Source organism: Quercus lobata, chromosome 7 (assembly GCF_001633185.2).
Source record: "Quercus lobata isolate SW786 chromosome 7, ValleyOak3.0 Primary Assembly, whole genome shotgun sequence".
NCBI lineage: Eukaryota > Viridiplantae > Streptophyta > Magnoliopsida > Fagales > Fagaceae > Quercus > Quercus lobata.
Window position 1 is genome coordinate 44545722 of NC_044910.1, and position 16773 is coordinate 44562494.

Below are 16773 nucleotides of genomic sequence, written 5' to 3' on the forward strand. Positions count from 1 at the left end.
TTTAAATTGTAACAATTTAAACCTTTTTTTATTTATTCTAAGTCAATGATTCAATTTGATTCTAAAAAAATTATATGGTTTCATTTGTAGTAATCTTAAACCTCACAAATTAATTTGAAACTTTTGAAAGTATAAAGTCCCATTTGAAACGAAAGAAAACAAAAATATCTTGCCCAATCTTACTTGCTCTCTTCTTACTCCACCATGATTGAGTTTCCTTTGCTTTGAAAGGGGATTGGGTCAAGGACAAGTTTGTTATCCTCATCTACCAGCAAAAAAATTCATTTGATGCTCATCTAGCTAATATTGTTGGTCAATGTTGATCTTAGTTTTGAAGAATTATCAAAGGTTTTAGCCAAGATCATCCTTGAGATTCGTGTACTTCAACCAATTGAAATATATATGGTTGCTTAAACCATCACTCACTATCAATGAACTTCAATAACCTACTCACAGCTTTGACTTCAACAAGCCATGTTCAATGTACATTGAAGACCTATTCACAATTCTACTTGGCAAGTTGCACTCTTGAATTCACTTTTAGACACCAACCAACCTAATTCACTTTGGGATTAATTGGGGACCGTTATTGCTTATTTTGCTTTATTATTGTCATCTCTACCATGATCAATTTGGTTTGATGGGGATTTCCTTCACACCTTAACCAAAATTGATCGAGTCTAGTTCAAGCGAAATTGACCAAATTTAAATTCAACACTGTATTACAAACCATATAAAAATAACTTATGACCATTTAGCAACTCAACTTTGAATATTTGATGGTGTTTATAGAATCTATTTTAATTGAATGTGAGCATAAATTATAAACTTAATAGGGCATGTCAAAGTAAGTCATGACAACTGTTTGTAGTTCAATTGACAATCCCTGATATTTTAAATCGAGACAGTCATGATTCAAATTCTCTCACTATCAATTTTATATATATAATTTGAGAGAGAGAGAGAGAGAGAGCATTTTATTTTCTTTAAAAACATTTGTAATCATGCTTAGCACCGATTAAACTATCCATTTATAGAGATCCTACAAAATAAGGGTATTTATGAAGGCCATAACTTTAGTTGTACCTCTAAAATTTTAAGTTTCATTTATCATTAAATTTTATTCATTATTTATTTAGGCAAAATTGTACTTCTTTTAAAGAAGTCAAATAAGGTAATAGAAATAAGTTCATCCAAACTAGAAAAACATATCAACTAACTCATTTGTTAAGATGTGTTTATCGCTTTATATATTGTGTCCACTTTATAATTATTGTTCTCTATTATTATGCTAAGATATCAATTGATTTTTTGTATAGACGAAAATTGTAATTCAAACATTTTATTCGGCAACAACAAATTTTACCATCTAAGTTAATTAGAACCTATTATTTATTTATTAAATTGATAAAAAAGAAGAAGAAAAATATATACTTACAGTCTAAAAATGCATATAACATCCCACCTTAAATTTGTTGAAATCAAATCTTTTTTTTTTTAGTGCTAAATTGTTAAAATGAAATCTTACCTATAAGAATTGACATGCACATGATAATGTCTGAAAATTTGTCAGACTAATATCTTAGCCTAGAAGGTCACGGGAAATGTTTAAAGCAACATGTTTTTTGGCCTCTTGTGCCACCAATAATTAAAACCCATATTTCCCCACGTGTAAAAACTTTTTGATGGGTTTTTGGCTTTTAGCTTTTTAATTATTGATTTACTTCGATGGCCCATATGGTGCCGCGTCAACTCACTGTTCACATCGTCGCTTTAAGGCTTATAAAATGACACACCCACCACCTACTTTACAATCAACCCACTAGTCTCAGTTTCTCACTCTCTCGCCATAGCCAACAAGGACAACAACTTCAAGAAAGGTTCTGAAACTTTCGTACACTCAATCTTTAATCTCACTTCTCCAGCAAAGGAAGAACTACTCTCTTTTCATTTCGTGCTAATTTTCACAACCAGGGTCTCTCTCTGTTTCCTTGACTCGGTTGAAAACTTTTGTGGGCGGCTTCTTAATCAGCAGGACATCGCTATTTTCTTAGTTACTACAATGGCAAAGGGTGTTAGATGTTTGAGTTCTTGGATTGAGGTTGCACCAACCTTTCTTATTATTTCTCCCAAAAAGGTTCCTATTTTTCCTGTATTGGAGACTATTACTGAAGATGAAGCTGAAGAATGCAACGAAGACTCCTAAATTATTGGATTTTTTTTTTAATTTATTTAAATTTTGTGGATTTGTTCGCAGACCCTTCAATTATAAATTGGGTAGCGAATGGGAATGTAACTTCTGTAAGTTTTGTAGTTCATCATAAGTCCTAACAATCAGTTTTGCCTTTGTACCAATGTCTTCCTCTGCAATTCCAATTTTTGCTCTAGTAAGTGGGGGTAATTTAATAATCTCTTAGCAAAAACCAAAAGAAATTCAGTCACGGGAAATATGAGCCATTGGCTAATTCAACTATATATATGGTCCCACTGACTAATAATTAACTCGTTATATCTCATATTTTTCTCATAACTTTGGGAGGAAAGAAATTTAGGAATATGGAGGAAAAATAAACCCTCCATTTTCTTTTTGGCTCACTTCATTTCTCTCCAATCAAATGATAGATTTCTTCATTCAACCTCTCTTTTCTCTTTCATTTGTCACTATCTTACCTCAAATTTTTTTTTTAAAGGAAAATTATATGCTTGTAACAAATTAGTGGTGCCTCCTGTTTAAAGCACGTAAAAATCCACCGTCCATAAAGAACAAAGAATTTTCAATCGTGAATCTGTTATCATCTCAATACAGTATGGATGTAGGTTTCATAGAATTGACAATAGGAACAAATATCCTAGTTGAGTGCTTCTAGAATTTTTTTTTCCCCCTAAATACACAAATATAAAAATGATCACTTTAAACTTCAAAACTAAAATTGTTCATGGGTTAAAGGGTGCCCTAGAGCTTGTATATATACCACCACGCTCTGCAACTTACATCCACAATGACTTACTCTATCGACACTAACTAGATGGTAGCTCTTTCTCTTTTGAAAACTCCACTCACCTATTAGTAGAACTCACCCTTGTAAACTGACTTACAAGGAGAGAGTGCCCAAGAGATTATATACATATCTCTAAACTTACACTTAAGTAATGTGGGACACTAGGATCATAACAGAGAGAGAGAGAGAGAGAGAGAGAGAGAGAGGACTCATATTTAAACTTGACAAACCATGCACGACATATGTCAAATACCCACTCATGAATATGCTTGGAAAGTTGCACTCCGTTATCGCCTACTCTGCTTTGTAAATGCCATCTCCACCATGAAATGTTTGGTTTGGTGGAGATTTCCCCCTACACCTTGACCAATATCTATGAAGTTTAATCCTAGCATTATTTTTACTTGACTAGAATCGTAGTATCATCAAGTAGTGGGCAACAATAATCTTGCACAATCCAAGTATCATCAAGTAGTGGACAACAATAATCTTGCACAATCCAAATTCATATCTCCAAAGGGCTCAAATCTAAAGCCAACCCTATGGCAAACCATATAAAAGTAAATCATGACGAAGGTTCAAGTGATAACCTAATTACAAAAGTTTTGCAACTCAAGTGAAATCTCTAACACTATGTTTGGGAATAAGAGAAAAGAAAGGAAAATAAGAGAAATGAGGAGAGAGTTGGTATATTCTTCTGTTTGGTTAAAGGGGAGAAGAGAAAGCCAATGAAATAATTTTCTCTAGGACCCACATTTTGCAATCCGCCCGAATCAGGCAGATTTGGAATGAAGCAATGGAATAAAAATAAGTGGACCCCACGTACTTTACTACTTATGAACCAATTTTACATTTTTGCACATAATTTTATTTTTCATATTTTGCATTCATGCCAGCATAAAAGTAAAATGACATATATTTTTCTTTTGGTTTCCTTTCTCTTTGCAAACCAAACAAAGGAAAGAGAGTGCATTCTTTTCTTTTCTTTTCTCTATTTCCAAACATATATGAGAGAATAGTTCCCTTTTCTCTTCTCTCTCATATGCTTTCCTTTTGCAGAAAATTATTAGGTACTTCCAGAGTGCCATAAATACATACTCCCCCTTCTCACATAAATGGTGAGTCCCATCATGAATTTAATTAGTGGGACCCACTACTCATGTGAAAGGGGGGAGTACGCATTTATAGTACTCCGGGAGTACACAATAATTTCCCTCATTTTGCACATTTCTCTTCTCTTCTCTTCCCTCATTTGCAACCAAATATAGTCTAACATTCCAATCCTTTTTTTTTTTTTTTGCGGTGATTTGGAGTTTTTAAAAAAAGTATTAAAATTAAATCTTTTATGCATTTTTAGAAAAGTATTAAAATGAAATCTTAACTAGGTCACGGGAAATTTCAAAGCAATATGTTTCTTGTCTGCTTGCCACCAACAACTGCAACCATGATTTTTCTTTTTCTTTTTTTTGAAAAGAACTACAGCCATGAATTTTTTTACTAGAGCCCTTCACACCTCCAATGTTTCCCACGTGTAAAACTTTTTGGTGTGTTTTACTTTAGCTTTCAATTATTTATTTCGATGGCCCTTTTGGCTTTTGCTTTTGTACCGCGTCCTCTCATTGTTCACGTTGTCGTATTAACGCTTATAAAATCCCATGTCCACCTATTTTACTCTCAACCCACAGCTCTCAATTTCTCACTCTCTCTCAAGTCTCAACTATCAAGAACTCCTCTCTTAATCTTATACTCCATCTTCGATCTCACTTCTCCAGCAAAGGAAGAATACTCCCTTCTCATAATCTTGTTCATCTTCATAACCAGGGTCTCTCTGTCTCCTTGGTACAGTTGAAAATTTTTTGTATTAGCAGGACAAAGCGATTCTATTAATTACTACAATGGCAAAGGGTGTCACATATTTGAGTTCTTGGATTGAGGTTGCACCAGCCCGGATTATTTTTCCAAATAAGCTTCCTGTTTCTCCTGTATTGGAGACAATTATTGAAGAGGAAGCTGAAGAATGCAACGAAGACTCCTAATTTTTTTTTAATGAAATTCTGTGGATTTGTTAATACCCTTCAGTTATAAGTTCTAAGGGCAGTGAATGGACTAGTAAGTTTTGTTGTTCATCTTAACAATCAGAATTGTCTTTGTACCTATGTCTTCCTCTTCAATTCCAATTTTTGTCTTATAAGTAATCTTTTTAGCATAAACAAATAGAGGGTTACAATCACGGAAATATGGGCCTTTTGCTAATTAAATTTCTCTTCAATCATGGACAAGAAACGATCAAAGAAGAACCTTAATTGTTACTACATCAATTGAACCCCAATAATGTTGCAGGTGATTAAAAATCCCCTCAAGGCCATAAAAAAACCAAGCATATATGAACTATTAGTCTACACCAATACCAATACCATATGGATCTTGCTGGGTTTCCCCAAGATTGACAATTGGGATAGATTTTATTGATGTTTGTTTATAGAATCTATTTAGCTGAATGCGAGCACAATCAACGAACCCAATATGGATCTTGTTGGTGAAAAAGAAAATTTTAGTTAATTTCACTTGAGAGCTTTGGAGGCTAGTGGGGTAGGTGGAATTGAGGTGGAAGAGGAGCTCTGAAGCAATTTGTTTCTATGAAACCAGATATGATCACATATAACAACTGCAATTAGAGTACAGGAAAGGGCCTCTTGCAATGGGATTGAGAATAAATTTTACCCAATTAGCTGGGCAGATTAGAGGGTCTTATCTAATATCTATATGGATTGGCCATGGGGAAAGATCGCCACACTAATTGAGCTATGGGGCACATTGAGTGAAATGTGTGGAGTAGTTTCCCATAATATTTTCCATGTCAAGAGTTTGTGGCAGGGGCTGATTTTGGCTTTTCATTTTGAATTACCAGTCAGATTTTGATAAGGGACCATAGGATTCAAATATTTGTTTTTGGTCTGTAAGGTATGCCGATTTTACAAAATTAGCTTGCTGCTATTATGAGCCCAAATGGATATTTAAAATTTCTCCAATAGTTTTGAGTCTTTGTGATTCAAAACGTGTAAAGAGCTTACCCATGTCCCATTAAAAAGTGTTTGGATTAATAGGATTAGATACTCCGTAGATGTTTGGTAGTTTTTGGATTGGAGTGAGAGGGATAGAGTTTTCCATATTGGGGGTCTAGGGGGAATCCAAATCTAGTTACTTTCAATCTAAAAATTTATATGACATTGCATCTTATATTTGTTAAACTCAAACCTTAACTATAAGAATTGATCACATGCATGATCATGTCTGAAATTTGTAAGAATGATATCTTAACATAAAAGGTTACGGGAATCTAAAGCAATATGTTTCTCACTTTCCTAGCTTCTTGCCACCAATAATTACAGCCATGAATTTTTTACTCTTGAGTCCTCCACACTTCCCATATTTCCCACGTGTAAAAACTTTTGGATGAGTTTTTTAGCTTTTAATTATGTATTTTTTCGATGGCTCTTTTGGTACCGCGTGGACTCATTGTTCACGATGTCGTTTTAACGCTTATAAAATCACATGTCCCCATACTTTTAACTCTCAACCCACAACTCTCAATTTCTTGTCAGTCTCTCTCTCTCTCACCACTGTGAACAAGAACACCTCCAAGAACTCAGGTCTTGAAACTGTCTTATTATACTCACATCTTCAATCTCACTTCTCCAGCAAAGGAAGAACTACTCACTTATCATTATTAGCAGGACAAAGCTATTCTCCCTCCAATGGCAAAGGGTGACAGATTTTTGAGTTCTTGGATTGAGGTTGCACCAGCACTTCTTATTTCTCCCAATAAGGTTCCTATTTCTCCTGTATTGGAGACAATTACAGAAGAGGAAGCTGAAGAATGCAAGGAAGACTCCTAAAATATTGGAGGCTATTTTTTTTTTTTTAATTTATTTTTTGGGTCCTTCCTTAAATTTTGTAGATTTATTCGCAGACCCTTCAATTATAAATTGGGTAGCGAATGGACCTGTAAGTTTTGTAGTTTATCCTAACAATCAGATTTGTCTTTGTAGTTTGTACTTTGTACTAATGTTTTCCTCTGCAATAATAAGTGGAGCAATGTAATAATCTCTTTGACAAAAAAAAAAATTTCTTGGGAAATATGAGCCGTTTGCTAATCAAATTTCTCTTCTATCATGGACAAGAAATCTAAATTGTGAGACTTAATTGTTACTAGATAAATTGAACTCCGCAGGTGATTAAAAATCCACTCGAGCCCATCAAAAAACCAAGAATTTGTGAACTATTATTAGTCTACCATCAATACCAATATCATATGGATCTTGCTGGGTTTTCCCAAGATTGACAACTGGGACAGATTTTATTGATGTGTACATTTATGGGATCTACTTAGCTGAACGCAAGCACAATCAATGAACCCAATAGGACATGCCAAATACTGCCAAGCTAGTTGGCAGATTAGAATGGAGATCCTACATGAGGATTATGTGAGTTCCATAAGTCACGGTCGATCTGAATCCTTTACATTTCAAAAGGGGGTTCCTTAAATTTCAAGGACATAATTTCTCATTGACCAACACACCTATAAAAGACACCTAAAAAAAAAAAAAAAAAAACCAAACCAAAACAAAACAAAGGAGAAGTGTATTGAAGACAATATTGGAGCATTCATGATCTGCTTCTATCTGGCACAGCTGAAACAGCTATAAAAGGCCATTACTTTTTGTGCTTATCTTCTTAAATTTTAGATTCCATTCATCACACATGGGACATCACATGTCACACTAGAATTGAACAAATGGGCCCAATTCTCGCTTCTCTATAATCACTGAATCCAGCCCCATTTCTTTAACGCGTGGCTCTGAAATCTCAGCACAAAAATTCAAGTACCTTTCCTTCCCGAAACTTCAAGACAAAGTTAACCCTTTTTTCTTTCTCAAAAAAAAAAGTTAACCCATTTTTTTTTTTTGCTTTTTGGAGGCTTCCCCATAGTTCTCTAAACATGTTTTTAATGAAGTTCCTTGTAGTTTCTACTTTCTACTTTCTGCTACTATTACCATGGAAAAATAACAGTAATAGAATTGTAATCAATCAATAAATGGTAAAGTAGACCATGTACAATAATTCTTGCTTTGTGCGTGAAACGTGGCAACATAACAACCATAGGAATTTCTTCTTTCGTCTTGGTCTCGCAAGTGTCTTTTTCTATGTATCCGGATAATAATAATGATGATTAGAGATAAGCATAATTAACTAATAATTTTTAGTTCCAAGATCACAAATTATTTCACAATTTTAAATGATTGATACATATTAATTCACAATTTTTTCTCCTTTACTCGTACCCTGTCACATTACAGTTGGAACAAAAAATAATAAAATATGTGTTATATTAAAAAAGTTGTAAAATAAATTTGTGGTCCTAAATATTTTCTAATAATATTTAGAATTTGGTTACACAAAAGTAAGTACAATGATTGGTGGCGGCTGGGCCAAGAAAACGTGGCCAGAAATGAGTGGTTGAGAATGTAGGGGAGGTGTGGTGGGGCTGAGTTGGACTGTTTTGGTGAGGACGGTGGTGATGGTGTGTGTGTCTATGAAAATTGAATTATTATTGAATGAATTATCAATTGGTCGGTTTAAGTCACGCCTGTAAAACATTGTCACGCTATTCACAGTACTCATGTGATTTTTTGACCTGGCCGTCGCCTACAATGTTTTAATGGTAGGGCCACCACCCAAGTTGAGGTTGAGGGACACGTGTTAGCCTATGAGAGACTTTAAAATTGAACTTTCATGACTTTCGTAGTTTGGCTCCGCCACATTTCTACGACATGGGCCCCATTTTGGATCATGATCGGCCAAACTAAATATTTCTTTGAACTTCGCATTCGCAATGAGTGTAAGGTTCTGATCATTTTGAAAACAATCATCTCAAAATTATAAATGCATATATTAAGCATAGCCTCTACTTTTTACACCGCTATATTATTTAAGGTTAAAACACTCGTTAATAATCTATTTTAAATTTTTTTTAATAAGAAATGAAAAAAATAATTAATATTTTAATAATTTTTTTTATTTTTTATAAAAATGGTATCAAAATTTTCTTAAAATGGATTATTAATGAGTGCTCCAAGAACATTCATTAATATGATCCATCATTTAAAACTATATTTTGATTTTCACAATAATTAAAAGTCATGACTTGAAAGACCAAATTTTTTTCTACCCCGCTATGGACTCACGGGACTTTTAAACCATGAACTTGAAAGACCATATTTTTTTCTACCCCGCTATGGACTCAGGGGACTTTTAAACCATTTCATGGATAAAGAATGGATTAGTTTAGTTAAATTGGGATATTAAATTAAAAATTACACTTCTAAAGTTTGGAAATGTTTAAATTTTATATTTTAAAGTTTTCATAATTTGAATTTTACCTTTTGAATTTTGGGGTGTTTAGATTTTATACTCTAATATTTTAAAATTTAAATTTTACTACTTAAATTTTAAGATTGTTTAGATTTTACCTTTTAAAATTTAAGGTTGTTTGGATTTTACACAATAAAATCCAAGTTCTGAATTATCAAGATATAAAATCCAAACACATCTAAACTTTAGAAGTATAATTTACAATTTACCAAAATAAAATAAAATTTTTTTTTTGTCTAGAACTTTGTAATCTATTATGAGTTTGGTAATCAATTAAAAATTAGTTTTTTGTTTAAACTATTCATTGTTTTCAAGTCACTCAGCTTTATTTCAAATAATATGAGTTTCAACCTTTTTTTTTTTAAAGCAAACTTTTAATTTTTTGTCTCATATTATGCAAATATATTAAAAAAAAAAAATTCCAAACAAACATAGTGATAAGTGCAACATACTTTTATTTATTATAAAAAACTATGAATTGAATCATCTCTCATCCTTATTATATCTATCCAATTATTTAAAAAATAAAAAAAGATATTCTTATATATTAATAAGATATTAGTTAATGTCATCTCACAACTCATAAGTCGCAACTAAAACAGCATTATATGTTCGTTGAGTGTTTTTAACGGTTGATCCAATTAGTGGCGGTGTAATGATAAAATTTTTATTAGCACGAGAAGACCTTGACTCAAAAACAATATTTTTTGTTTTTTTTTTTTGTTTTATATTATGTCTTACCTAAAATAATTGGAAAGAAAAACCACAAAAACAAAAAATAATAATATTGCCATTAGAAGTTCTTGTCCTCGGTTAAAGACATGACATAAGATAATTGAAGAAAGTTCCAGTAATCAACTTAAAAAAGAAAAGAAAAGAGAAAACAATAGTGAAAATGAAAGAAAAGAAATTCCTACCGAAAAACCTATGTGACGTGATAATCTTTGTCGATACTATCAAAATAGTGTGGAAATCTGTAGTGACTCCTAGAACTTTACTCGTATCAGGTTCAGCAGAAGACGAATCAGAGTGAGCCAGAGAAGCACACGGAAAAACGTAGTTCTAGTATCATATAAATTGACATAATTTTTATCACAATTATCTTATATATCAGATTGTAATAGATTATCTGTCACTTTGATATAGATCCATAATTTTTTTGCCACCATTTACAATTTGTTACATAGATAATTGTAGTATAAATTGTGTTTTTTTTTTTATGTGGTCTCAACAATTTTAGACAGACAATTTTACCAAAAGGTTCGGTAGGAATACATCTGAAAGTGAAAGAAACTAAAATTAGCATGATGGGGCGGCAAAGCTAATTAAGTTTATTAATTAACTAGCTCGCTCAATCCAAAACCGGGATATATACCCCCCCTGAACTCCTCTACTTTCCCATTAACATTCAACAACAACACTAGCTTAGAACTCTCTCTCACTTGCTCATCATCTCCTAGCTCTCTCTCTTCTTCTGTCACTACTACTCACCCTAGCTTTTAGCTATGGCTGGCAAGGATATTGAAGGGTTCCCATCTAAGGACTACCATGACCCACCACCAGCACCATTGGTTGATGCTGAGGAGCTTACACAGTGGTCCTTCTACAGGGCTATCATTGCTGAGTTCATTGCCACTCTCTTGTTCTTGTACATTACTGTGTTGACTGTAATTGGATACAAGAGCCAGGTTGACCATTCTACTGATCCGTGTACTGGTGTTGGAATTCTTGGCATAGCTTGGGCCTTTGGTGGCATGATCTTTGTGCTTGTTTACTGCACAGCTGGTATCTCAGGTGGGTTCTCTATCAAATATTCTTAATTTTGACTATGAGACTTGTAATTCAGTGGGATTATATAGTTATGATTGAGAATTTGGGTTTGAATCTCAGTTCTCAGAAGAAAAAAAAAATCATAACTTTAAATTCATTTAATTTTTCTAGATTTTGTGATCTCCTAGAAATTGAATAAGATTTATTGAAAGTATGAGAAACATATTTATAAAAAAAATAATATGTTATGTGATGACATGCAGATTCCGATTTCTATAATTAAACAAAAAATAAACAAAATATGTGAGTTATAGCTATGAGCTTATAGTTAATTGTACTAAATTATGCAGTAATGCAACATTATTTTCACATAAAAACATTATAATTATTAAAACCTATTACCTTTACAATTACCAAAAAGAAATTATGAAATTTATTGTGTTAAAAAATGTTGTGATTTAGTGTGATAATAGACTTATTGTTTTTACAAATATAACATGTTAATGTGACACTTACAAATTTCTATAATTTTTATATATAAAAAAAAAAAATCAAAGCAAAGATGGGAGCTATATAGCCTATAGAGAGGGCTTACAGTTTTTACTAAATTGGGCAGGTGGGCACATTAACCCTGCGGTGACATTCGGGCTATTCCTGGCTAGGAAGGTCTCGTTGGTTAGAGCCATATTGTACATGGTAGCTCAGTGCTTGGGAGCCATATGCGGATGTGGGCTTGTAAAGGCATTCCAGAGGGCTTACTACAGCAAGTACGGTGGTGGAGCCAACGGGCTCAATGATGGATACAGCAAGGGCACCGGATTGGCCGCTGAGATCATCGGTACCTTTGTTCTTGTTTACACTGTGTTCTCTGCTACTGATCCAAAGAGAAATGCAAGGGATTCCCATGTTCCCGTAAGTAACCATATCTAACTTTACATTTTGTCAAGGAACAATGTTAAGGCATTCTAGGAATTAGGTGTGTTATGATTCTCAATTGAATTGATCAATAAGCCACATGTTTCAATTTAGTTGTCTTTACAGAATGATGTGTTTTATTGTGTTTAATACAGTCACAATGATTGAATTTAATTGGATACCTAATGTCCAACTTCTAAGAAATCAAGACAATCGTCTGAAAGGCATGTGATTGAATTTAATTGAAAAACCTAATGTATGACATCTAAGAAACTGACGGAAGTGGAAATGTGTTCTTATTGGTAAATATGTGAAAATGAGGAATTCTCGAACTTTCTAAAAATGAAATGTGTCTTCAAATTGAAGTTAATTTGAACAAAATAATTATTTTTACATCAATTTGATGATAATTAATCTTGTTTTTGTATCAATCAAAGGTCTTGGCACCACTTCCAATTGGATTTGCTGTCTTCATGGTTCACCTTGCCACCATTCCAATCACTGGCACTGGTATCAACCCCGCCAGAAGTTTCGGGGCTGCAGTGATCTACAACGAGAAGAAGGCATGGGATGACCAAGTATGCACCTAGCCCTTTATATTTGTTGTTGCAAAAGTAAATTTTCATTTATGTTACATAGTGGTGCTAAGTGCTAACTTAAAATTGGTTTTCATGTAATTTACAGTGGCTTTTCTGGGTCGGACCATTCATCGGTGCTGCCATTGCTGCATTCTATCACCAGTACATTTTGAGAGCAGGAGCTATTAAAGCTCTAGGGTCCTTCAGGAGCTCTTCAGCCATGTAAACTACCAAATGGTGTTTCTGGTAATGAGGTTGGTTCAAAGAGGAATGGCATTTTCTATGGTCAGGGAGGGAGGCTTTTGGAACCGTGGAATTTGTACATTGCAATGTCTAAGGCAAAGAATGCCCTGTTTTCTTTCTTTCGTGTCCTGAGCACTCGTTTTATATGTGCCCAAAATGTTGTTGTCTGTCCTATTTTGCGTTTGACAATGGTGTACTTGTAATGTTATGTTGAATTTTATGAGCAACTGCTTTGTGTTACTTTCTGTTTATCACTCTTTTTATAACTGCATTTGGAAAATCAACATTTATAAAGAGCAGTTCATCAATTAGTTGCTGTTAATGCAAAAACGGAGTATACTGCTTTATAATTAAAATGGTATATAGTATTGAATATAGTAGTAATTATTCTACTTAATTCTAGAACTAGGACATGGTCATTCCACTGAACTTTTTCACATGTACTATAATACTCCTATAAGGTTCTCTAGATGTAATGAGTCGGCAATTTTATATCAAAGAAGTGGGACACTAAAACTGGACTTTTAGGAGGAGGGTCATTGTTTAAATAGTTTTAAGCATCCCAGTTAAGCTTAGTAACGTGAGCTTGTAACTAAGTAGGGTATTAAAGTAGTTGAATTCAAGGTAGAATAACTAACTACGGCATTAAAGTAGTTGAATCTAAAGTAGAATTAGCTAGGTGGGAGAGATGACTTTAGTGGTTTGTCCCTCATGAGGTCATGGCACAAGATCCTCTATGGGATTTCGTCTCACCTTACCCCCTTCCTTGAGTTAAAGGGCACTTCATCCACCATGGGTGGGTAGCTCTACATATCAAAAGAAGCATCCCAACTCATTTTCCTCCTAAACATGGGTTGTATAGGAAAATATATCTCTGAATGTCAAAAGAAGCATCCCAACTCTTTTTTTTCTCCTAGACATGGGTTGTATAGGAAAATACATCGAGTCCGTTAGTCAATAGTATTTTTTTTTTTTTTGGAAAAGCGTTAGTCAATAGTTTAAGAGCCTTATTTCTTTTCTTTTTTCTTTTTTAAAGAAAATTTTAAAAGCCTTCTGTACTTTTTATTATTTTTCAACAAAAACTATTAGGATAAAAAATTTGCTTTTTGACAACATGGGCTTAAATCCTATTAATTACAACAAAATGATTTTTCTTAACAAAAAATAAGCTAGAAGCCTAGAAAGGCATAAAAGACCCTCAAATAATTTAATTTGCAATAATTATCTTATACACCCGCTAGTATTTAATTAAATATGTGAACATGTGTTAAGTTTTTTTTTTGGAAAGGGTGTTAAGTTTTTATTTGTAAAACATAAAGTAGGAAAAAATTTTTGGACTCATGGATTATGTATATAAGAGATACCTTCTCATTAATTTGCATATCATGATGTTAGTATAAATTAGTTATATATTAAATGCTATTATATTTTAATAATAGTCATTCAAGCCGAAAGGATGAATCATATTAAGTATTAACAAACATATTGGACAGAAGGAGAATCTTATTGTGGTGATCCTCAATTGCGCATGAACACGACAAGGATAGAAGCCTAATATAATATGGACAAAAAATATATAACTAAGAGAATATATATATCTACACTATATATAAGAGGATTCCCTTCATTCAACTAGACTTTTTTTTTTTTAATATAAAAAAAAAAAAAAAAAACTAGACTTCTTTGTGGTTCAAAAATGTCCATTAATAAAAAATAATTTCATTTAAAAATAGGATCATAAATGTCAAATAATAAATTTTTTTTAAAAACTCTTAAAATTTAGGATATTTTTTTTCCTTTCACGTTCAAAAGAGAAATTACAATTACTTCTTATCTCTAAATTTTTTTCATTTTTATTTGTTTGAAAAACATAAAAAAATATTTCTAAATTATAATAGATCCAAATTATTAATCTTTACCCCAAAAAAATAGAAAAACCTCTGAATACTCGCGTGAGCGCGTGTTTAGAGGCTAGTATGTGTATATATATATATATTCTAAATCCAAATTCCAAAGAGGTATGGAAAATGAGTTTGGTCCGAGTAACAATTTGAATAATGAAAATTTTATTATAATAGTGCACTAAAATGCACAATCACTGAGCTAATCAAGGTGATAATTATGGCCTCATTTGGTACACTCACTCAAACACATGTTTTCAGTTTTTAAACAACATTACACATATTTCTACACACATTTTCACCCACACGTATTTCTACACATATTTTCAAATAATAAAACACATACTTTTTTAGTGAATGGACCAAACACCCCTATATTACCGTCCATGTGAGCTATATCCAGCTGTCAGGTGGGCATGTCAGCATTGATTAATTAAAAAAAAAAAGATTATAATGATAATATCTACAACATAATCAACGCACCACATGATCTGTTCTGTTCAGTGGAGTATTTTTTCTGTCGTCGCCATGTTAGAATTCACCACGTAACCACTGTTCTCTACACTAAACAAAATTGGGAAGCGTGGCATTCTAGATTCTACACTAACATAGTTCAGTGACTTGTATGAAACATGGAGAAAACAATTTATTATTATTATTATTATTGTTATTGTTATTATATTACTTCCATAATAAAGTAAAACCTTTTTTTTTTAGTAGGGAAGGTCCGAAAGAACTAGAATTTCATCTTTAGGAGCCGAAGAAAAAAAATATATTACCATTTAAAAATAAGAAATATAATATCATAACTCAATTAATATATAAATATTCAAGCTAATATCTACTAAAATAAAACAAATAAAAGGAAAGACAAACTATTAACTCCTATTTTATAATACATTTCTACACAATCATCAGTTAAAACAATTGAAGTTCATGTTCTTTTCAATATTGAAAATCATTGACATCTACAATATAATTGATTCGGTATAAAAAAATTTCATAGCAATTTTTAAAAATAAATATAAAAAAATATACAAAATCAAAAAGTTTGTTAGGAAATTATTTTCAATTTTGTCGGGCCTAGTTGAAACAATATATATGTCCGAAAAATTCAAATTTGTAATTCAATTCTCCATCATTGACAAATCAAATAAAAATCATATTTCTTATCTCATTATATGCTCACTAATCAATATATACTCCTCTAATTAAAAAATTAATTAGTGTTGCCAAATGCCAAGTAAAAATTAATTACAAAAAAAGAACCCAAATGCACTAACAAAAACTTTAAAAGTCCTCGATCTTATTTGCTTAACATACCACCAAAGTTCATATATTCGAGGCATTTGTTTCCAAAATTTTAAATGTTGTTAGATTTGTAATATTTACATATAGAAGTTTTCTTAGTTTTTTTTTTTTTTATTATTCGTTCGACTATCTTTGTGTAAGTATAATTCCATGTTGGATTTTTCTCAACCTTTACACATTATAATTTGAAAAGAAATTTGATATTTGGGTAAAAATCAGAAATATAATTTATGCTTCCTCAAAATTTAGAAGATCTAATATAGTACAATTTTCTGATAACTAAATCCAAATGGCACTGCGTGTTCATGGGCTGAGCGCCTGAGCCGGTCCAAATCGTACCTTGATGGTTATGAGCTTTGAAAACCGGAACAGGTCTGAATCTATTTGATACTAATTGCTTTGACCCCAAAGCCCAGTTTGACTAGCACAATAACTAATCCAGTCTGAGCCCAAACTTTAATATTGAGCCGGCCCGACTGCTCTCTCTCAACCGGTACAGTTATAGAGATATCAAATATCAATGGCTTTGAACCAATCCAAACCCCATAATTACTGGCACAAAAACTAAATTAGTCTCAGCCCAAACCTTAATTTTGAGCTCTCTTTCTCTGCAATGTGTGTGTG

General features: G+C 32.6%; 1 protein-coding gene across 1 annotated transcript; it reads left to right on the forward strand.

Moving 5' to 3' along the window:
• The first annotated feature begins 10815 nt into the window (after positions 1-10815).
• Positions 10816-13188, forward strand: LOC115953209 (probable aquaporin PIP2-5). The gene is made up of 4 exons (XM_031070744.1): positions 10816-11225; positions 11818-12113; positions 12554-12694; positions 12801-13188. The coding sequence occupies exons 1-4, from the start codon at positions 10937-10939 to the stop codon at positions 12918-12920; spliced, it is 846 nt and encodes a 281-aa protein (XP_030926604.1). The 5' UTR covers positions 10816-10936; the 3' UTR covers positions 12921-13188.
• The last annotated feature ends 3585 nt before the right edge of the window (positions 13189-16773 follow it).

Excerpts from the sequence above, each read along its gene's own strand:
- LOC115953209 (XM_031070744.1), top strand. The coding sequence starts at position 10,937 with ATGGCTGGCAAGGATATTGAAGGGTTCCCATCTAAGGACTACCATGAC. Across the intron at positions 12,114-12,553 it reads CAAGGGATTCCCATGTTCCC|GTCTTGGCACCACTTCCAAT; the intron begins GTAAGTAACCAT and ends TATCAATCAAAG. Across the intron at positions 12,695-12,800 it reads AGAAGGCATGGGATGACCAA|TGGCTTTTCTGGGTCGGACC; the intron begins GTATGCACCTAG and ends TGTAATTTACAG.